Below are 24,487 nucleotides of genomic sequence, written 5' to 3'. Positions count from 1 at the left end.
GGTTAAATGCCACGAACAAGACACTTCAGAAAATTGAAATTGAAATGGCTACTTGTGCTAACCTCTATGCAGGCTTAGTGGAATTTGTAAGCTCACTTCGCAATGATGAAGCTTTTGAAATGTTTGAAGAGAAAACTAAACTGCTGGTGAAAGACTACAGTTACCGGGCTGATCATCAGCGGTCAAGGAAGAGGAAACGCAATTTTGAAGAGCCAGACAATGAAATTGTGTTGCTACCAAGGCAGAAATGTAAGACAGCTACATACTTCGTCATTCTGGATTCACTGATTACAGAATTGGTGAAAAGAAAAGAAATGTAGCAGAATCGCAATGACAAGTTTGGATTTCTGTTCAAAATTACTACTATGCCAGATGCAGAATTGAGAGAAGCTGCATTAAAGTTGCAACAACACCTTTCAGCAGATGTTCAGGACACATTTGTTGAAGAAATAGTTCATTTTTCTGGGTATATGAATCAGATTAAAGCTCCACCTGAAAAATGTGCTCCCTCAGCTGCTTTGAAACATTTAAGAAATGCAGGTATCTCAGAAACCTTCCCTAATGTTGACATAGTGTATCGCCTTTACCTAACACTTCCAGCTACTAACTGTGAAGGAGAACGTTCATTTTCTGTTCTGAAAAGAGTGAAAAACCAGCTCCGTTCAACAATGAGCCAAGACAAATTGTGTAACCTAGCCTTGTTGACCATTGAGTCTGATCTAACAAGAAATATTGATTTTCAGAATGTAATTGATGATTCTGCCAATATGAAATCCAGAAAAAAGTTTATTTAAGAAGTGCCTGTGAATATAAACAATTCTTTACTTTCTTGAGTTTATATGATTTGATAGTCTTATGCATGATGCAATGATAACAATAATGGTCAGTGATTTATAAAGGGAATAATAGTGCTGTAGTGGTTATGCTGAATATAATAGGTACATGATGTCACTACTTTAATAGCCTAATCTAGTAATACTATGCTGTCTTGAGTTTATTCTCTTTAAAATGCATGATTTAACAAGATAGTGACGCACACCAGTCCACTAACACCCAGGATGTTACCCACACCAGTCCACTAACACCCAGGATGTGACCCGCACATGTCCACTAACACCCAGGATGCGACCCGCACCAGTCCACTAACACCCAGGATGTGACCCAAACCAGTCCACTAACACCCAGGATGCGACCCACACCAGTCCACTAACACCCAGGATGCGACCAACACTATTCCACTAACACCCAGGATATGAAGCACATCAGTCCACTAACACCCAGGATGCGATCCACACCAGTCCACAAACACACAGGATGTGACCCAGAAAAGTCCACTAACACACAGGATGTGACCCACACCAGTCTACTAAGACCCAGGATGTGACCCACACCAGTCCACTAACACCCAGGATGCGACCCACACCAGTCCAATAACACTCAGGATGTGACCCACACCAATCCACTAACACCTAGGATGTGACCCACAACAGTCCACTAACACCCAGGATGCGACAAAAACCAGTCCACCAACAACCAGTATGCGACCCACACCAGTCCACTAACACTCACTATGTGACCCACACCAGTCCACTAACGCACAGGATGCGACAAACACCAGTCCACTAACACCCAGGATGTGACCCACACTAGTCAACCAACACCCAATATGTGCCCAACACCAGTGCACTAACACCCAGGATGTGCCCGATACCACTCCACTAACACCCAGGATGTGCCTCACACCAGTCAACTAACACCCAGGATGTGTCCCACACCAGTGCACTAACACCCAGGATATGCCCGACACCACTCCACTAACACCCAGGATGTGACCCACAACAGTTCACTAACACCCAGGATGTGCCCACACCTGTGCACTAACACCGAGGATGTGCCCCCACCAGTCCACTTACACACAGGATGTGACCCACACCAGTCCACTAAGACTCAGGATGTGACCTACACCAGTGCATTAAGACCCAGGATGTGACCCACACCAGTCCACTAAGACCCAGAATGTGATCCACACCAGTCCACTAACACCCAGGATGTGACCCACACCAGTCCATTAACACCCAGGACGTGACCCGCACAAGTCCACTAACACCCAAGATGCGACCCACACTAGTCCACTACCACCCAGGATGTGACCCACAAATGTCCACTAACACCCAAGATGCGACCCACACCAGTCCATTAACACCCAGGATGTGACCCACACCAGTCCACTAACACCCAAGATGCGACCCACACCAGTCCACTAACACCCAGGATGTGACCCACACAAGACAACTAACACCCAGGATGTGACCCACACCAGTCCACTAAGACCCAGGATGTGACCCACACCAGTCCACTAACACCCAAGATGCGACCCACACCAGTCCACTAACACCCAGGATGTGACCCACACCAGTCCACTAAGACCCAGGATGTGACCAACATCAGTACACTAACACCTAGGATGCCACCCACACCAGTCCATTAACACTTAGGATGTGACCCACTCCAGTCCACTAACACCCAGGATGTGAACCACACCAGTCCATTAACACCCAGGATGTGACCCACACCAGTCCATTAACACCCAGGATGCCACCCACACCAGTCCATTAACACCCAGGATGTGACCCACACCAGTCCACTAACACCAGGATGTGACCCACATCAGGCCACTAACACCCAGGATGTGACCCACTCCAGTCCACTAAGACCCAGGATGTCTCCCACACCAGTCCATTAACACCCAGGATTTGACCCACACCAGTCCACTAATACCCAGGATGTGACCCACACCAGTCCACTAACACCCAGGATGTGACCTACACTGGTCCACTAACACCCAGAATGCGACCTACAATATTCGAGTAATACCCTGGATGTGACCCACACCAATCCTCTAACACCCAGGATGTAAGCCACACCAGTCCACTAGCACCCAGGATATGATCAACACCAGTTTACTAAGACCCAGGATGTGACCCACAGCAGTCCACTAACATCCAGGATGTGACTCACACCAGCCCACTAAGACCAAGGATGTGATCGACACCAGTCCACTAAGACCCAGGATGTGACCCACACAAGTACACTAACACCCAGGATGCCACCCACACCAGTCCATTAACACCCAGGATATGACCCACACCAGTCCATTAACACCTAGGATATGACCCACACCAGTCTATTAACAACAAGGATGCGACCCACCCCAGTCCATTAACACCCAGGATGTGACCTACACAAGTCCACTAACCCTCAGGATGTGACCCACTCAAGTCCACTAACACCCAGGATATGACCCACACCAGTCCACTAACACCCAGGATGTGACCCACCTAAGTCCACTAACACCCAGAATGCGACCCACACCAGCCCACTAACACCCAGGATGTGACCCACACAAGTCCACTAACACCTAGGATGCGACCCACACCAATACACTAACACCCAGGATCTGACACACACCGGTCCACTAACACCTAGAATGTGAATCACATCAGTCCACTAACACCCAGTATGCGATCCACACCAATCCACTAACACCCAGGATTCGACCCACACAAGTCCACTAAGAACCAGGATGTGACCCACACCAGTCCACTAACACCCAGGATGCAACCCACACCAGTCCTCTAACACCCAGGATGTGACCCACACCAGTCCACTAACACCCAGGATGCAACCCACACCAGTCCTCTAACACCCAGGATGTGACCTACACCAGTTCACTAACACCCAGGATGTGCCCAACACCAGTCAACTAACACCCAGGATGTTCCCCACACAACTCCACTAACACCCAGGATGTGACACGCAACAGTCCACTAACACCTTGGATATGCTCCACACCAGTCCATTAACACCCAGGATGTGCCCCACACCAGTCCACTAACACACAGGATGTGACCCACACCAGTTCACTAGCGCCCAGGATGTGACGCACTCCAATCCACTAAGACCCAGGATGTGACCTACACCAGTCCACTAAGACCCAGAATGTGACCCACATCAGTCCGCTAGCACACAGGATGTGACGCACACCAAAACACTAACACCCACGATGCCACCCACACCAGTCCAGTAACACCCAGGATATGACCCACACCAGTCCACTAACAATCAGGATGTTTCCCACACCAGTCCATTAACACCCAGGTTGTGACCCACACCAGTCCATTAACACCCAGGATGCGACCCACACCAGTCCATTAACACCCAGGATGTGACCCACACCAGTCCACTAACACCCAGGATGTGACCCACACAAGTCCCCTAACACCTATGTTGCGACCTACACTAGTCCACTAACACACAGGATGTGACCCACACATGTTCAATAACAACCAGGATACGACCCTCACCAGTCCACTAACACCCAGGATGTGACCCACACCAGTGGAGCATGGCTCCACTCTTGACAGACACATGGTGCATGGCTCCACTCTTGACAGACACATGGTGCATGGCTCCACTCTTGACAGACACATGGTGCATGGCTCCACTCCTGACAGACACATGGAGCATGGCTCCACTCCTGACAGACACATGGAGCATGGCTCCACTCCTGACAGACACATGGAGCATGGCTCCACTCCTGACAGACACATTGAGCATCGCTTCACTCTTTTCAGACACATGGAGCATGGCTCCACTCCTGACAGACACATGGTGCATGGCTCCACTCCTGGCAGACACATGGAGCATGGCTCCACTCCTGACAGACACATGGTGCATGGCTCCACTCCTGACAGACACATGGAGCATGGCTCCACTCCTGACAGACACATGGAGCATGGCTCCACTCCTGACAGACACATGGAGCATGGCTCCACTCCTGACAGACACATTGAGCATCGCTTCACTCTTTTCAGACACAAGGAGCATGGCTCCACTCCTGACAGACACATGGAGCATGGCTCCACTCCTGACAGACACATGGAGCATGGCTCCACTCCTGACAGACACATGGTGCATGGCTCCACTCCTGACAGACACATGGAGCATGACTCCACTCCTGGCAGACACATGGAGCATGGCTCCACTCCTGACAGACACATGGAGCATGGCTCCACTCCTGACAGACACATGGAGCATGGCTCCACTCCTGACAGACACATGGAGCATGGCTCCACTCCTGACAGACAAATGGAGCATGGCTCCACTCCTGACAGACACATGGAGCATGACTCCACTCCTGACAGACACATGGAGCATGGCTCCACTCCTGACAGACACATGGAGCATCGCTTCACTCTTTTCAGACACATGGAGCATGGCTCCACTCCTGACAGACACATGGTGCATAGCTCCACTCCTGACAGACACATGGAGCATGGCTCCACTCCTGACAGACACATTGAGCATCGCTTCACTCTTTTCAGACACATGGAGCATGGCTCCACTCCTGACAGACACATGGTGCATAGCTCCACTCCTGACAGACACATGGAGCATGGCTCCACTCCTGACAGACACATTGAGCATCGCTTCACTCTTTTCAGACACATGGAGCATGGCTCCACTCCTGACAGACACATGGAGCATGGCTCCACTCCTGACAGACACATTGAGCATCGCTTCATTCTTTTCAGACACATGGAGCATGGCTCCACTCCTGACAGACACATGGAGCATGGCTCCACTCCTGACAGACACATGGAGCATGGCTCAACTCCTGACAGACACATGGAGCATGGCTCCACTCCTGACAGACACATGGAGCATGGCTCAACTCCTGACAGACACATGGAGCATGGCTCAACTCCTGACAGACACATGGAGCATGGATCAACTCCTGACAGACACATGGAGCATGGCTCAACTCCTGACAGACACATGGAGCATGGCTCAACTCCTGACAGACACATGGAGCATGGCTCAACTCCTGACAGACACGTGGAGCATGGCTCAACTCCTGACAGACACATGGAGCATGGCTCAACTCCTGACAGACACATGGAGCATGGCTAAACTCCTGACAGACACATGCAGCATGGCTCCACTCCTGACAGACACATGGAGCATGGCTCCACTCTTGACAGACACATGGAGCATGGCTCCACTCTTGACAGACACATGGAGCATGGCTCCACTCTTGACAGACACATGGAGCATGGCTCCACTCCTGACAGACACATTGAGCATCGCTTCACTCTTTTCAGACACATGGAGCATGGCTCCACTCCTGACAGACACATGGAGCATGGCTCCACTCCTGACAGACACATGGAGCATGGCTCCACTCCTGACAGACACATTGAGCATCGCTTCACTCTTTTCAGACACATGGAGCATGGCTCCACTCCTGACAGACACATGGAGCATGGCTCCGCTCCTGACAGACACATTGAGCATCGCTTCACTTTTCAGACACATGGAGCATGGCTCCACTCCTGACAGACACATGGAGCATGGCTCCACTCCTGACAGAGACATCGAACATGGCTCCACTCCTTGCAGACACATTGAGCATTGCTCCACTCTTGGCAGGCACATGGAGCATGACTCCACTTCTGGAAGACACATGGAGCATGGCTCCCCTCCTGACAGACACACGGAGCATGGCTCCACTAGTGGCAGATACATGGAGCATGGCTCCACTCCTGGTAGACACATGAAGCATGGCTCTACTCCTGGCAGACACATGGAGCATGGCACCATTCCTGGAAGACACATGGTGCATGGCTCCACTGCTGACAGACACATGGAGCATGGCTTCACCCATGATAGACACATGGAGCATGGTTCCACTCCTGGCAGACACATGGAGAATGGCTCCACTCCTGACAGTCACATGGAGCATGGCTCCACCCCTGACAGACACATGGAGCATGGCTCTACTCCTGGCAGACACAGGGAGCATCGCTCCACTCTTGACAGACACATGCAGCATGGGTCCACTCCTGACACACACATGGTACATGGCTCGCTCCTGACAGTCACATGGAGCATGGCTCCACCCCTGACAGACACATGGAGCATGGCTCTACTCCTGGCAGACACATGGAGCATCGCTCCACTCTTGACAGACACATGCAGCATGGCTCCACTCCTGACACACACATGGTACATGGCTCGCTCCTGACAGTCACATGGAGCATGGCTCCACCCCTGACAGACACTTGGAGCATGGCTCTACTCCTGGCAGACACATGGAGCATCGCTCCACCCCTGACAGACACATTGAGCATGGTTCCACTCCTGGCAGACACATGGAGCATGGCTCCACTCCTGGCAGACACATGGAGCATGGCTTCACTCCTGACAGACACATGGAGCATGGCTCCACTCTTGACAGACACATGGAGCATGGCTCCACTCCTGACAGACACGTGGAGCATATTTCCACTCCTGACAGACACATGGAACATGATTCCATTCCTGGCAGACACATGGAGCATGGCTCACTCCTATCAGACACATGGAGCATGGCTCCACTCTTGGCAGGCACATGGAGCATATCTCCACTCCTTGCAGACACATGGAATATGGCACCACTCCTTCTCAGACACATGGAGCATGGCTCACTCCTGACAGACACATGGAGCATGGCTCCACTCCTGGTAGATACATGGTGCACGGCTGCACTCCTGGCAGACGCATGGAGCATGGCTCCACTCCTGGCAGACACATGGAGCATGGCTCTACTTCTTGCAGACACATGAAGCATAGCTACACTCCTGGCAGACGCATGGAGCATGGCTCCACTCCTGACAAACGCACGGAGCATGGCTCCCCTCCTGACAGACACATGGAGCATGGCTCTACTCCTGACAGACACATCGAGCATGGCTCCAAACCTTGCAGACATATGGTGCATGGTTCCACTTTTGGCAGACACATGGAGCATGTCTCCACTCCTGGTAGACACATGGAGCATGTCTCCTCTCCTGGCAGACACATGGAGCATGTCTCCTCTCCTGGCAGACACATGGAGCATGTCTCCACTCCTGGCAGACACATGGAGCATGTCTCCTCTCCTGGCAGACACATGGAGCATGTCTCCACTCCTGGCAGACACATGGAGCATGTCTCCTCTCCTGGCAGACACATGGAGCATGTCTCCACTCCTGGTAGACACATGGAGCAGGTCTCCTCTCCTGGCAGACACATGGAGCATGTCTCCACTCCTGGTAGACACATGGAGCAGGTCTCCTCTCCTGGCAGACACATGGAGCATGTCTCCTCTCCTGGCCGACACATGGAGCATGGCTCACTCCTGGCAGACACATGGAGCATGAATCCACTCCTGACAGACACATGGAGCATGTCTTCTCTCCTGGCAGACACATGGAGCATGTCTCCTCTCCTGGCAGACACATGGAGCATGAATCCACTCCTGACAGACACATGGAGCATGTCTCCTCTCCTGGCAGACACATGGAGCATGTCTCCTCTCCTGGCAGACACATGGAGCATGTCTCCACTCCTGGCAGACACATGGAGCATGTCTCCACTCCTGGCAGACACATGGAGCATGAATCCACTCCTGACAGACACATGGAGCATGTCTCCTCTCCTGACAGACACATGGAGCATGTCTCCTCTCCTGGCAGACACATGGAGCATGGCTCACTCCTGGCAGACACATGGAGCATGACTCCACTCCTGACAGACACATGGAGCATGTCTCCTCTCCTGGCAGACACATGGAGCATGTCTCCACTCCTGGCAGACACATGGAGCATGTCTCCACTCCTGGCAGACACATGGAGCATGAATCCACTCCTGACAGACACATGGAGCATGTCTCCTCTCCTGGCAGACACATGGAGCATGTCTCCTCTCCAGGTAGACACATGGAGAATGTCTCCTCTCCTGGCAGACACATGGAGCATGTCTCCTCTCCTGGCAGACACATGGAGCATGTCTCCACTCCTGGCAGACACATGGAGCATGTCTCCACTCCTGGCAGACACATGGAGCATGACTCCACTCCTGGCAGACACATGGAGCATGTCTCCACTCCTGGCAGACACATGGAGCATGGCTTCACTCCTGGCAGACACATGGAGCATGTCTCCACTCCTGGCAGACACATGGAGCATGTCTCCTCTCCTGGCAGACACATGGAGCATGTCTCCTCTCCTGGCAGACACATGGAGCATGTCTCCTCTCCTGGCAGACACATGGAGCATGTCTCCTCTCCTGGCAGACACATGGAGCATGTCTCCACTCTTGGCAGACACATGGAGCATGTCTCCTCTCCTGGCAGGCACATGGAGCATGTCTCCACTCCTGGCAGACACATGGAGCATGTCTCCACTCCTGGCAGACACATGGACCATGGCTTCACTCCTGGCAGACACATGGAGCATGTCTCCACTCCTGGCAGACACATGGAGCATGTCTCCTCTCCTGGCAGACACATGGAGCATGTCTCCTCTCCTGGCAGACACATGGAGCATGTCTCCACTCTTGGCAGACACATGGAGCATGTCTCCTCTCCTGGCAGGCACATGGAGCATGTCTCCACTCCTGGCAGGCACATGGAGCATGTCTCCACTCCTGGCAGGCACATGGAGCATGTCTCCACTCCTGGTAGACACATGGAGCAGGTCTCCTTTCCTGGCAGACACATGGAGCATGGCTCACTCCTGGTAGACACATGGAGCAGGTCTCCTTTCCTGGCAGACACATGGAGCATGGCTCACTCCTGGCAGACACATGGAGCATGGCTCACTCCTGGCAGATACCATTGTAACCTACCATTGCTTCGCTTGGAACCATTCTTACAGTGTACATAATTATTCATTATATTGATATTTTTTCTAACATTTTTATTTTAAATTACTCAAGATCGAGCCCCATATCCTCCTTATTTGCTGCCCATACCCCCAAAGGGTACGAATACCTCTGTTTAAGAACCCCTCTTGGCGGCTTTGAGGGGACTTGAGCTAGAGTTCGACACGCCCAGGCTAGCTGGAGATTCGTCTGTAAAAACTTGCATTTGTGGCCACAGTAGTGGCCTATGCTATTAATTATTAATTATTATTATTAAATATTAGCCGGTATTCTCCCGGCCCGGGCCTTTTCCAAGTGGTGGCCCGGCCTTGGCTCCCTCTTTAGGGAGTGTCTGAGACCTAAGTCTCCCATGGGAGGAGGCACAAGTACCTCCTCATCTTTGGGACTAACTGTCCCCAGGCCTAGCCACAAGCTAGGCCTCTCTGGTCTGCCATCCCCGCCCCAAGGGGGCAAATGGGAATGACAGTCCTATGAGCTAAAGGCTCGGGCTCAGGCACCTACCCTGCCCTAGAAGGGTTAGGCATGGTATCGATCGGCCTATGCTAACCTTGTTCTAGAGATTGAGGATCCTGTCCGCTACCTTGAAGGTCGTACAGTTATTACTCATCAAGGGCATGAAAACCTTGCAGCAACTCTGAGTAATTTCACAAACATGTCCACAAACGTGTATCTAATTAATTCTAGGTGTGCTGCCCGTGTGGCTTCACAGGTAAACAGACCGTCGTTCCCTGAGAACTGTCAGGCAAGTCACGACATGGATCTGGATATAAGGATATGGGGCATGAACATAGAGTGAGGTGCCCTGAATGCAGAAAACTTGATCTAAGTTCACCCTGACCATGCACAAGAAACATTCATATACACAAATAACCAATACTGAACTGAACCTTATAACGACGTTTCGGTCCGACTTGGACCATTAACTATTACACAAGTGTGAGGGAATGGGAGCCAGTATATATTCGACTTTTAACCTGGCCCAGTGGGTTCTTATTAAGGAGTATGTAAGTAACCCTTTCTCCCAATAATGTGCTCATTATTTACGCTATAATCAACCTTATCCATAATAACCATCAAATTTGCTTTGTCAGCTTTCGTAAGATCAAGTCTAGGATCTTTCTTTATTTCATGGTACGACTTAATAAATCTTTGAAAACAATTCGGTTCCATAGGTCTGAGCAAAGCTCCATATACCATGCCTTCGCAGATGTTGAACTTTTCAGGGGATAGGTCCCCTTGTTTTTCCAAATTGCAAAAAGATTTGGCATGGTCAACATAATTAGTGTCCCCACTAGTAGGCTCCAAACTTAACCCATATCCCAATGTTGTCTGCTGGTCACGAGTAAATTCAACACTCGACAGGTTGATTTTTGCATCTTGTATCGCTTGGTTTGCGCTGTTTGATTATTTTCTTCCCCCACCAGCCTATATATGCTACGCTTGTGAACTATGAAAACAAAATGCATTAAAACAGATTTTTATTTGGAAGAAGAACGGCGTAAATGACATCTCAAGGAATACATCTCAGATATTTTATGTACCTCTACTGTGGTGGTTTGTATGGCGAGAATACTGCAGGAATTTCCTCTCTGGATCGCAATACTGAGTCTCTGGAAAAAGAAGCTGGTCGCTCTGAGGTCCTTGGTTTCTGTGAATATGTCACTCAACTCTTTGAGGAATCTGAGAGCAGATTGCTCCATAATCCAAGGGTTTCCGATCCCACTGGGACGACATTATATCATGGTTCGAGCTCACTGTATTTCTTATCTTCTGAGTCTCCCTGAACCTAGCGATACCCCCTAAGCTTTAGTGAATTGTAGGTACTAGGTATGTGTTAGGCACTGTAGCGGCACAGGTGTAGTCCCATACAGTCTGCTTACCATCCTTCCAGGGTATCATGGTGACTCCATGTGGAAGTTTCTTACTTCTGTCAAGCCTCAGTATCTGAGGTTCCCGTTCAGCTGGGAAGCTGGCTGTGACAAGACTTTCCTTCATGTCACTGACCTCTTCGTGACCAGCATACTTTCCTTCCGACGTATGACAGACAAGACCAAGGAGCCTAACTTCATTAGCTGACGCCCTGCCGCCAATGTACCTATGGTCGGTGAATAATGTAGCAGCTAGGCAAAGAGTTTCATTAATCCGAATGTCCTGAGGGTCGATGCGAATGCCCAAAGAGGAATTAGGGACGGCCAAAGAAAATCTCCTGAATACGTAAGATGAGATTTGCTTCGTCTTTTATTAAGGCAATGTTGAGTATTGTTTGTGTGGTGGGAGCTCCATTGTTGGTGCTAGGGAGGATAGAAGTAAGACAGGGAAACATGCACCAACAGGGAATACAGTCACAGAAACCCAAGGCAAGCGGAAACCAAGCCTGTGCACATACTATGCACTTGGTATCTGCTGGCATGGGAAATCTGGAAAAACAGATGGGACATGCAACTATGACCACCCTAGAAAATGCCATGCCCATATGACAACAGGAAAATGCAAACTCCCTTCCTGTAAGCTTTTTCACCCTGAAATGTGTACCTCTTCAGTACAGGAAAGACTGTGCTATAACTTAAATTGCCAGGCATACCATCTAAAGGGGACAAAAAGATACAAAACATCCAGGCCATGGGAAAACCTGGGTAGCCACAGCCACTCAAGAGGGAGAGGTTTTTTAGTGCCAGGAAGGAAAAAAAACTGGCAGGAAATGGCAGAAATCGTACACCAAATCCAGTCATTCCTGGAGTGGAACCACAGTCGATGGCCTCCACTCCAAACCAACAGATACAGATACTAATGCCGGAAAAAAAATCCCCCCCCAGTACCAACAATACCACCAGTCCGATAACATTCTTCTTTGCAAATATACAGGGTCTAAAGCCAGCAACAAACAACAAAATACCTTTCATCCGTGGACTGCTTGCAGAGGCAAAGGCAATGTTCGCGGCTTTCACTGAAACCCACATAAAGGATCACTTGGACAACGAAATATGGATCCCAGGTTACAACCTATACAGATGTGACAGAGTGAACAGGCAAAAGGGGGGGGGGTTGGCCTGTACATTGCAGAGTCACTTGTTTGCACAGAACTGCTAAATGCCTCAAATGATGTAGTGGAAGTTTTAGCAGTAAAGGTCGAGAACCAAAACCTAGTCATTGTGGTAGTCTACAAGCCTCCGGATGCAACATCCCAGCAATTCCAGGAACAGCTGTTAAAAATTGACCACTGTCTGGAAAATCTTCCAGCTCCTGCACCCAACATCTTGCTCCTGGGGGATTTCAACTTAAGGCACCTAAAATGGAGGAATATAGCAAATAATATTGTTGCAGTAATAACACCAGGAGGCAGCTCAGATGAAAACTCACACTCACACGAGCTTTTAAATCTCTGCACAAAATTCAATTTAAACCAGTAAATAATAGAGCCTACTAGACTGGAGAATACACTAGACCTCATCTTCACTAACAATGATGATCTGATAAGAAATGTCACCATATCAAAAACAATATACTCAGATCACAACATAATTGAGGTTCAGACATGTATGCGTGGAGCCCCAGACCGACAAAATGAGACTAGTCACGAGGGAGCATTCACCAAATTCAACTTCAATAACAAAAGCATAAAGTGGGACCAAGTAAACCAAGTCCTAACCGATATAAGCTGGGAAGATACACTAAGCAACACAGACCCCAACTTATGCCTAGAACAGATTAACTCGGTGGCACTCGATGTATGCACAAGGCTTATTCCTCTAAGAAAAAGGAGGAGTAGATGTAAAATAGAAAGAGACAGGCGCTCCCTTTACAGGCGACGGAAAAGAATAATAGAGCGGCTAAAAGAGGTCAATATATCTGAAATGCGTAGGGAGACACTGGTCAGAGAAATAGCAAGCATCGAACTTAAGCTAAAAGAATCCTTTAGGAGTCAGGAATCGCGGGAAGAACTAAAAGCCATAAATGAAATCGAAAGAAACCCAAAGTATTTCTTCTCCTATGCCAAATCAAAATCGAGAACAACGTCCAGTATTGGGCCCCTACTTAAACAAGATGGGTCCTACACAGATGACAGCAAGGAAATGAGTGAGCTACTCAAGTCCCAATATGACTCAGTTTTTAGCAAGCCGCTAACCAGACTGAGAGTCGAAGATCAAAATTAATTTTTTATGAGAGAGCCACAAAATTTGATTAACACAAGCCTATCCGATGTTATCCTGACGCCAAATGACTTCGAACAGGCGATAAATGACATGCCCATGCACTCTGCCCCAGGGCCAGACTCATGGAACTCTGTGTTCATCAAGAACTGCAAGAAGCCCCTATCACGAGCCTTTTCCATCCTATGGAGAGGGAGCATGGACACGGGGGTCGTCCCTCAGTTACTAAAAACAACAGACATAGCCCCACTCCACAAAGGAGGCAGTAAAGCAACAGCAAAGAACTACAGACCAATAGCACTAACATCCCATATCATAAAAATCTTTGAAAGGGTCCTAAGAAGCAAGATCACCACCCATCTAGAAACCCATCAGTTACACAACCCAGGGCAACATGGGTTTAGAACAGGTCGCTCCTGTCTGTCTCAACTACTGGATCACTACGACAAGGTCCTAAATGCACTAGAAGACAAAAAGAATGCAGATGTAATATATACAGACTTTGCAAAAGCCTTCGACAAGTGTGACCATGGCGTAATAGCGCACAAAATGCGTGCTAAAGGAATAACAGGAAAAGTCGGTCGATGGATCTATAACTTCCTCACTAACAGAACACAGAGAGTAGTCGTCAACAGAGTAAAGTCCGAGGCAGCTACGGTGAAAAGCTCTGTTCCACAAGGCACAGTACTAGCTTCCATCTTGTTCCTCATCCTCATATCCGACATAGACAAGGATGTCAGCCACAGCACCGTGTCTTCCTTTGCAGATGACACCCGAATCTGCATGACAGTGTCTTCCATTGCAGACACTGCAAGGCTCCAGGCGGACATCAACCAAATCTTTCAGTGGGCTGCGGAAAACAATATGAAGTTCAACGATGAAAAATTTCAATTACTCAGATATAGTAAACATGAGGAAATTAAATCTTCATCAGAGTACAAAACAAATTCTGGCCACAAAATAGAGCGAAACACCAACGTCAAAGACCTGGGAGTGATTATGTCGGAGGATCTCACCTTCAAGGACCATAACATTGTATCAATCGCATCTGCTAGAAAAATGACAGGATGGATAATGAGAACCTTCAAAACTAGGGAGGCCAAGCCCATGATGACACTCTTCAGGTCACTTTTACTATCTAGGCTGGAATATTGCTGCACTCTAACAGCACCTTTCAAGGCAGGTGAAATTGCCGACCTAGAAAATGTACAGAGAACTTTCACGGCGCGCATAACGGAGATAAAACACCTCAATTACTGGGAGCGCTTGAGGTTTCTAAACCTGTATTCCCTGGAACGCAGGAGGGAGAGATACATGATTATATACACCTGGAAAATCCTAGAGGGACTAGTACCGAACTTGCACACGAAAATCACCCACTACGAAAGCAAAAGACTTGGCAGACGATGCACCATCCCCCCAATGAAAAGCAGGGGTGTCACTAGCACGTTAAGAGACCATACAATAAGTGTCAGGGGCCCGAGACTGTTCAACTGCCTCCCAGCACACATAAGGGGGATTACCAACAGACCCCTGGCAGTCTTCAAGCTGGCACTGGACAAGCACCTAAAGTCAGTTCCTGATCAGCCGGGCTGTGGCTCGTACGTTGGTTTGCGTGCAGCCAGCAGCAACAGCCTGGTTGATCAGGGGCTGATCCACCAGGAGGCCTGGTCACAGACCGGGCCGCGGGGGCGTTGACCCCTGAAACTCTCTCCAAGTAAACTCCAGGTAAACTCCAGATGGGTTTGTCCCAGTGTGACTGCTTGTGATCTCTAGGGAGAGCTGTTCTGCTTGAAGAGTTTGCAAGGCTATTCCGCTGTGGACTTGCATCGATAAACTTTGGGTCGTGAGATTCTACAACTCCTCTTTAGTTCCCTGGATGCAATGCACCAGGGCAGAAACACAGGTAATGCTACCTTTGTTGCTGTGCTCGTATACCTCCGAGTCTCCTTGGAAGTGTTGCTTGATCTCATTGGTGAAATTTCGGAGACAAATTAAATGCCTTCCTGAAGTCTGATTTCAATAATACATTATGATCGCTCAGTATTGAGCCGACGATGAAGGGTGTACACTGAAAGAAATTTGTAATTCTAAGCAATAGTAAACACGTTGTGAGGAGTTGCAGACACTGTTATCATCTTTTTTAGATCGTTCATTTTCTTCTTGACGACTGTGTCGATAATCTGCCAACCTAGCAGTGCTCCAAACAGGATTCTTGTAGAAATATTCGCAGAGCTGTAATTATTTCTTGGTTTGTCGAAATGATTTCACACATCGAAGTGATGAGGTTGAGTCTTTGTGACTTCACCCATCGAAGGTCCTCTACCAGAGACTCCTCTACACCTGCCAGAGCGCCATCATCGAGGTACTAGAAATTGAGTTCGCTGTAAAATGCTCTATGCGAGTTCTCTTACCGCTGTGTAGAAGAGGAATCAAGTTGGTCTCCCTGCTGAACTCTCTCTGATGAGAGGATTTCTTGCTCGTCGAATTAAAGAATTGAATTTTTGCAGTAGGCAAGTGAAACAAAGGGGAAAAGACTAGAGAACCGCTCTCAGACGGCTGCTAAGATCACATCTCTTTTCATCATATCATAGGTATTCCTAAAGTCTAGTTTGCCTGAGGCCTGGTCCCTGATGTAGGCCCTTACCGCATTCTCTGCCGCGTTACTTCCTTGAAAGACCCGGAAGCCAAGATTGTTTGACTTCTTTGCTAATATTTATCACTGCTGCTTTGGCATCTAGACGGCAAAGGGCGTTACCAACAACGATGGGTCCGATTGTCCCTCCTTCATTTATAAAAGCACATAATGAGACTCCAAAAAAAAAAAAACAGGGTTTGATTTCCACTGGAATCTGCCCCGCCAGACAGTTGTTGACGATTGTTATTAACCCAGAAAGGATTATCGCTACAGTTGTGCCAAGAACTGTGGCCTCAGTAGTGTCGTTGTTAGTGATTATTCTGATTCCTACCTCTGTTACCTTCATTTTTTTTTTTTTTTTGCTAACTTGTGCACAAACTTTGTTATAATCAGTGTAACTTTTCTTGGGTCTGCCTTAGCGATTCCTGCTATGATGAAGCAGAGGGATATAATTATCTATCTAGGATAGTTCTGTCCTGTTCCGATGTCTAATTGTTAGCAATTTGCCGCCTCTTGCAGGAACTGCTAGACAGTCATTGCCCAACAAAAGGGGGTTGCGCCTTGCCTCAATGGTGCCTCAGGCTTCTAAGTTGGTGGAACCTCTATTTACCTGCTTCAGAAGACTTGTGAATAGGTTACCAGTTGAGTTTTCAGCTGCCTGTGGAGGCTGTGGGATGTTCTCTGCGTGTGCACGAACTGTGCTACTCCTAAAGAGGGCCTCATACGCTCAACACACCTGACATGTGCTTTTTCTCTCATTATTAGTTGCACGGTTTCCCTGGCTTTGTGGCTGGCTAGCTGCAACCTCCTCTGCCAGCCCTTAATCAGTAGGGTAAATCTGAACTGCAGGAGAAGCACACGAGTGGGTGAAGGTGCATTGGATGGGTGCTTCATAGTAGAAGATGAGCGAGGTGAGAAAGAGAGTGGCTACACATTGACGGCCTCATGAGGGAGTAGGGAAGGAGGGATGGTGTTAGGTGACTCATTCTGGGTGCTCAGGACTAGCCTTGTTTGTGTTGTTCACTATCCACACCACCCAACACAACGCTATACACAACAGAACACACACACACACATACACACACACACACACGCACGCACACACACACACACACACACACACACACACACACACACACAGGAGGAGAGTGGTCGAACACCTGGAAAGGAACAAGATTATAAATGAAAACCAGCATGGGTTCATGGAAGGCAAATCTTGTATCACAAACCTCCTGGAGTTTTATGACAAGGTAACAGAAGTAAGACACGAGAGAGAGGGTTGGGTAGATTGCGTTTTCCTAGACTGCAGGAAGGCCTTTGACACAGTTCCCCACAAGAGATTAGTGCAGAAGCTGGAGGATCAGGCACACGTAAAAGGAAGGGCACTGCAATGGATAAGGGAATACCTGACAGGGAGGCAGCAACGAGTCATGGTACGTGAAGAGGTATCACAGTGGGCGCCTGTTACGAGCGGGGTCCCACAGGGGTCAGTTCTAGGACCAGTGCTATTTTTGATATATGTGAACGACATGATGGAAGGAATAGACTCTGAAGTGTCCCTGTTCGCAGATGACGTGAAGTTGATGAGAAGAATTAAATCGGACGAGGATGAGGCAGGACTGCAAAGAGACCTGGAGAAGCTGGACATGTGGTCCAGTAACTGGCTTCTCGAATTCAATCCAGCCAAATGCAAAGTCATGAAGATTGGGGAGGGGCAAAGAAGACCGCAGAGTATAGGCTAGGTGGACAAAGACTACAGACCTCACTCAGGGAGAAAGACCTTGGGGTGACCATAACACCGAGCACATCACCGGAGGCACACATCAACCAAATAACCGCTGCAGCATACGGGCGCCTGGCAAACCTGAGAATAGCGTTCCGATACCTTAATAAGTAATCGTTCAAGACACTGTACACTGTGTATGTTAGGCCCATACTGGAGTATGCAGCACCAGTCTGGAACCCACACCTGGTCAAACACGTCAAGAAGTTAGAGAAAGTACAAAGGTTTGCAACAAGGCTAGTCCCAGAGCTCAAGGGAATGTCGTACGAGGAAAGGTTAAGGGAAATCGGACTGACGACACTGGAGGACAGAAGGGTCAGGGGAGACATGATAACGACATACAAGATACTGCGGGGAATAGACAAGGTGGACAGAGATAGGATGTTCCAGAGAGGGAACACAGGGACAAGGGGTCACAACTGGAAGCTGAAGACTCAGACGAGTCACAGGGACGTTAGGAAGTATTTCTTCAGTCATAGAGTTGTCAGCAAGTGGAATAGCCTAGCAAGTGAAGTAGTGGAGGCAGGAACCATACATAGTTTTAAGAAGAGGTATGACAAAGCTCAGGAAGCAGAGAGAGAGAGGATCCAGTAGCGATCAGTGAAGAGGCGGGGCCAGGAGCTGAGTCTCGACCCCTGCAACCACAATTAGGTGAGTACAATTAGGTGAGTACACACACACACACACACACACACACACACACACACACACACACACACACACACACTTGCACACACACACACACACACACACACACACACACAAACAGCACACACACACTACTAAACCTAAGCCATAAAAAAAATGTCATGGGGGTTCAGAGAGGAAGTCGAAGGCTCAGGGGATCAGAGGAAGATGGTCCTGGTAATGAAGAATCGATGGAAGAGCAATGTAAAAGGATGAAACAAGAGTGGGAGAGTAAACTAAGTCAGCTTTCTGTGAAAATGGAAAAGAGGATGGAGGCAGAGAAGAAAAACTGCGAGTCGGAAGCTGAAACTGCAGAAGCCAGGATACGGACCCAAGAATATGAGATAAATATGCTGAAGCAAGTTACAGGGCTATTGCCCAAAGGAGACATGGCATCTGAAGCAGGTACACCCCTATTAAATGAGGAGCCCAACTGAAAGGAAGGAGACAAGACTTATGCTAAGGCCCTATCAGTCCACCAAGCAAGGTCGAGGAATCAAGAGGGAGAGCTGTTAGGAGCAGGGATAGCAGTGAGGGGGGGAAGGTAGAGAAGGTGACAGGTCCCATGCAGAGGCACGACCATGTCACCAAGAGCTACAGGAAAAAACAAGGGAGGCAATGGCTATGCACAAATGGGACCCAGAGGCACAGAGGGATTAGACAATGGGCCTCAGAAGAGTGAAGGAAGACACACAATGAAAAAAGCAGAAAGAAAAACAGGAGATTGAAAACACCATCAAAGAAATCGGCAAGGAGGACATGACCGAGATAGTAAATTTTCAGAGAATAGAGGGGTACTTGAAGGGGAGAAATCGGCTGGTCAGAATTATTTTCAAGACAGAAATGGTGTGGAACAGGATCCTGCAAGAGAAACCACGGTTAAAGGGAACATCAACATACAAGAGGGTGTTCCTAGACCACAACAGAACAAGAACAGAGCTTCAGCAGCTGAGGGAGAGGACAGAAACGAAAAGGGCTAGGAAGAGAGACAAGGACATAGTCAGCAGAATCAGCAACTAGAGCTGGGCAGAGGAACAAGTACAAGCACATACAGAATGACCCTCAGAACCCCACAGTCAAACACACTATTCCAACATGATCTTCAATCCACATCTACACCCCCACCCCACACTATGCTGTAAAAACCCACAGCACACTGCTAGGCCCCACCCCCACAGACCCCCCAGAACACAGTGTTGGAGAGGAAATTAAAGGTATGGTACACCAATGCTGATGGAATAACGAATAAGGGAGAGGAGTGGCACGAAAAAAAGTCGAAGAGGCATCACCAGACATCATAGCTCTCACAGGAACCAAGCTCACAGGAATGATAACTCATGCCATCTTTCCAATGGGATATCAGATCCTGAGAAAAGACAAAGGGAACAGAGGGGGTGGAAGAGAGGCACTGCTCATCAAAAGCCAATGGGATTTTGATAAACTGAGAGAGGAGACAGAGGAGAAGCAAGAGACTACATAATAGGTACACTTCAGTTTGGAGGTCCCAGGGTGGTAATTTCAATGGTGTATAACAAACCACAGAAAAGAAGGAGACCAAGAAAAGAACAGAATGAGAATAAGAGAGATGGCTGACACACTGGCTGAAATGGCGAGAAGGGCTCATGCGAGCAGAGCAAAGCTGCTGATTGTTGGTGACTTTAATCACTAGGAAATTGACTGGGAGAACCTGGAGCCACATGGGGGCCCAGTAACATGGAGGACTAAGAGAATGGAGGTGGTACTGGAAAACCTCATGTACCAATACATAAGGGACACCACCAGAGAGAGAGAGGAGAGGATGAACCAGCGAGACTGGACCTAGTATTCACCTTGAAAAGTGCAGATATTGAAGACATCACATATGAAAACCCACTTGGGGCCAGTGACCACGAGTTCTGAGCTTCGAAAACATAGAGTTACAAGTAGAGAGGTAAGCAGGGTGGGCAGAGGGTACTACAGAGACATGTAGAATTTCTGCACAACGTTCAGTGGGACACAGAACTGTCAGGGAAGTCAGTAAATGAGATGATGGAATGTGACAACAATATACAAGGAAGCTGAGGAGAGGTTTGCACCCAAGGGTAACAGACATAACGAGAAGGCCAGGATGAGCCCTTGGTTCACCAAAAGGTGTAGAGGGGCCAAAACCAATTGTGCTAAAGAATGGAAAAAGTATAGAAGTCAGAGGACCCAGGAAATTAAGGAGAGCAGACGTAGAGTCAGAAATAAATATGCACAGGTAAGAAGAGAGGCTCAATGACAATACAAACATGACATAGCAGCAAAACCCAAATCTGACCTGAAGCTGCTGTACAGCCACATCAGGAGGAAAACAACAGTCAGGGACTGGGTAATCAGGCTGAGGAAGGGAGGAGGGGAGATCACAAGATATGACCATGAAGTATGTGAGGAGTTCAACATGAGATTCAAAGAAATGTTTACAGAGGAGACAGAAGGGACTCCAGAAAGACGGAGAAATGAGGTACACCATCAAGTGTTGGACACAATACATACAACCAAGGAAGAAGTGAAGAGCCTGCTAAGCAAGCTAGATACCTCAAAGGTCATGGGGCTGGACACCATCTCTCCACGAGTCCCGAGAGAGGGAGCAGCGGTCCTATGTGTAGCACTGACAACACTCTTCAACACATCTACCGAACAAGGCGAAAACCTGAGGTATGGAAGACAGCAAATGTAGTCCCAATTTTTAAAAAAAGAGACAGATAAAACTATAAACTACAGACCAGTGTCACTGACAGGTATAGTACGTATAGTCATGGGGAAGATTATCAGGAAAAGAGTGGTGGAGCACCCAGAAAGGAATGAACTGTGTCACAAACCTACTGGAGTTCTATGACAGGGTGACAGCAGTAAGACAAGAGACAGAGGGGTGGATAGACTGCGTTTTCTTGGACTGCAAGAAGGCTCTTGACACAGTTCCACACAAGAGATAGGTGCAAAAGCTGGAGGAGCAGGCAAGTATAACAGTGAAAGCACTGCAATGGATAAGGGAATGCCTGTCGGGAAGACATCAGCGAGTCATGGTACGTGACGAGGTGTCAGAGTGGGGGTCTATGACGAGCGGGGTTCCAAACAGACAGCACCGCTCCTAGGACCGGTGCTGATTATGCACAGCATTTTTGGCAACTTAAAATTATCCCCAGGACGTGACCCACACCACCTATTAACAGCTAGGTGAACAGGGAAAGCAGATGTCTTAAAACACGCCTAAATGTTGTCACCCGTACTAGGAATCGAACCTCGGGCCTCAATGTGAGGTGAGTGCGTTACCATCCGAGCTACGGGACACCATCAGATCAATTTATCTCTTGAGTTTCTGTCACCATGCTGGTTATTATTGAACAGTAAAAAGTATTTATTACACTTTTATTATTCGTAACTTACTCTGTATGATAATTACACTTAAGTGTTCCTGTATCTAAATAAACTTAATGCTACCCATGGAATAAATTTTATCTCAACTTAATAATAATAATAATAATAATAATAATAATAATAATAATAATATTGGTGATAAGTAAGTATATTTAGGTATAAATGTACATAAGTACAGTTATCATACGTAGTAACATGTGTAACTCATCCTCCAGGATAACCCAGAAAGTCTGGCTAAGTGACTTATTTCCATTGGGATTCTTATATCTTATTATTCAAAGCTTAAAAAGTGAAAATCAGTTATAATCAAAGGAGACAAACTAGGAATAAGGTAAAGTGAGTTATTTACAATTACTTATCCTAACTTACTAACCATAGTCTGGATTTGGAGGAACAGTTTTAATTCTGATGTAGTTGCGGAAGTTGGTAACAGCTGGATGTTCCATGGATGCTGAACGAGGGATGAGCAGAGTAAATGTAGTGAGAGATTAACAACTGGTGACCACTCTCTCTCTCTCTCTGAGAGACGCAGACAAACTGCAGTAAATGTAGTGAGAGATTAACAACTGGTGGCCACTCTATCTCTCTCTGGGAGACGCAGACAAACTGCAGTAAATGTAGTGAGAGATTAACAGCTGGTGGCCACTCTATCTCTCTCTCTCTGGGAGACGCAGACAAACTGCAGTAAATGTAGTGAGAGATTAACAACTGGTGACCACTCTATCTCTCTCTCTGAGAGACACAGACAAACTGCAGTAAATGTAGTGAGAGATTAACAACTGGTGACCACTCTCTCTCTCTCTCTCTCTCTGGGAGACGCAGAAAAACTGGTCAGGTAAGAATGTTGTTTAGTAAACTTACTGTTCAGTGTTGCCACCTCCTCCACCTGCACTTACGTTTTCTCTTCTTATTTTTTTTTAGTTCCTTCTCTTCGTCCTCTCACTTCAGTTTTATTTCTCTCTCCTACTGCTCATTTTTGACATTTCTCACTTCATACGTGGAGTATACCTGAAGGGTGTTCTGGGGGTCAACGCCCCCGCTGCCCGGTCCATGACCAGGCGTCGTGTTGAATCAGGATCTGATCAACCAGGCTGTTACTCCTGGCAGCATGCAAACCGGCTTAAGGCACATTTGGCGGGTGACAAAACGAACAAGCGCAAGGTGCCTGTGAGAGAATCCAAAGGTGATGTAGAGGGGGTTAAAAGGTACATCTTTCAAAGTTCAAACCTGATAGGACTGGTTAATAAGAACAAAGGTTATCTGTAAATAGGGTTAGGAGCAGGATCATATAAGGAGAAGAATAGGTTGTGTTGGTCTGCGAATGTCTTCGTCAATGACTGAGGTCCAGTAGTCGTGTCGTGTCTCAAGTTTGTCTATCTGTCTGTCACTGAGCGTCTTCCAGTACACGTTCAGCGCAGGGATGTCTAACTGGTCATGGAGAAACTCACTAGTGGCGAAGTCCTCCCATCTGACATCAAGCACCCAGCACCCAGCCTTGTTCTGAATACGCTGCAGTTTAACTAAGTTTGTCTTAGCTGTAAGAGGAGAGTAAGTAATCAGAGGACTTATTAGGGTTTTGTACAGGTGTAGTTTGGGAGGCATGTTGCAGCTTGTAGAGACCTGCAAGGGCTTTACTAGCTATGCGAAGGTGTGTCCTTGGTGACACAATCTGTCACCAAGGACAGTGACAGATTGTGTGATGGGGATGTAGGTGCGTGTGTCAGCTGTTCTGAGCTCGACAGGTAATGAAGGATCACGTTTCCTATAGTTAAAATATGTAATGCTGGATTTTGCAATATTACATATTTCCCAGAAGGCTATCCTGTCCACCTCATTTTGTGTTTTGTGCGTGAGTGTATCTATATTGGCGTGAGTGATGAGTTGTGTAATGTCGTCTGCATAGGCTAGTGTGATAGAGTTGTGGTATACAGGCGTTGGAATGTCGTTAGTGTATAAAATGTAGAGGGTAGGGGAGAGGACAGATCCCTGGGGTATTCCAGCATTTAGTGTGAAGTAGTCAGAGTAACAGCCTTGGAATTTGATTCTCATGGTGCGGCCGTCTAGGAAATTGCAGAAGAGTTTGTGAGT

General features: G+C 48.0%; 1 protein-coding gene across 2 annotated transcripts in view; it reads right to left on the bottom strand.

Moving 5' to 3' along the window:
• LOC128697255 (aminoacylase-1-like) overlaps window positions 1–23,215 on the bottom strand; it is a 229,208-nt gene extending 205,993 nt beyond the window's left edge. For both annotated transcript variants that reach the window (XM_070104200.1, XM_070104199.1), the window contains exon 1: window positions 22,773–23,215. In XM_070104200.1, coding sequence (XP_069960301.1) covers window positions 22,773–22,845 — 73 coding nt within the window. In that variant the 5' untranslated portion in view covers window positions 22,846–23,215. The remainder of the gene's footprint in view (window positions 1–22,772) is intronic.
• Window positions 23,216–24,487: the final 1,272 nt, after the last annotated feature.

The sequence above is a fragment of the Cherax quadricarinatus genome, chromosome 89 (genome assembly GCF_038502225.1).
Source record: "Cherax quadricarinatus isolate ZL_2023a chromosome 89, ASM3850222v1, whole genome shotgun sequence".
Lineage (NCBI taxonomy): Eukaryota > Metazoa > Arthropoda > Malacostraca > Decapoda > Parastacidae > Cherax > Cherax quadricarinatus.
This window is presented reverse-complemented; position numbering and strand designations above follow the sequence as displayed.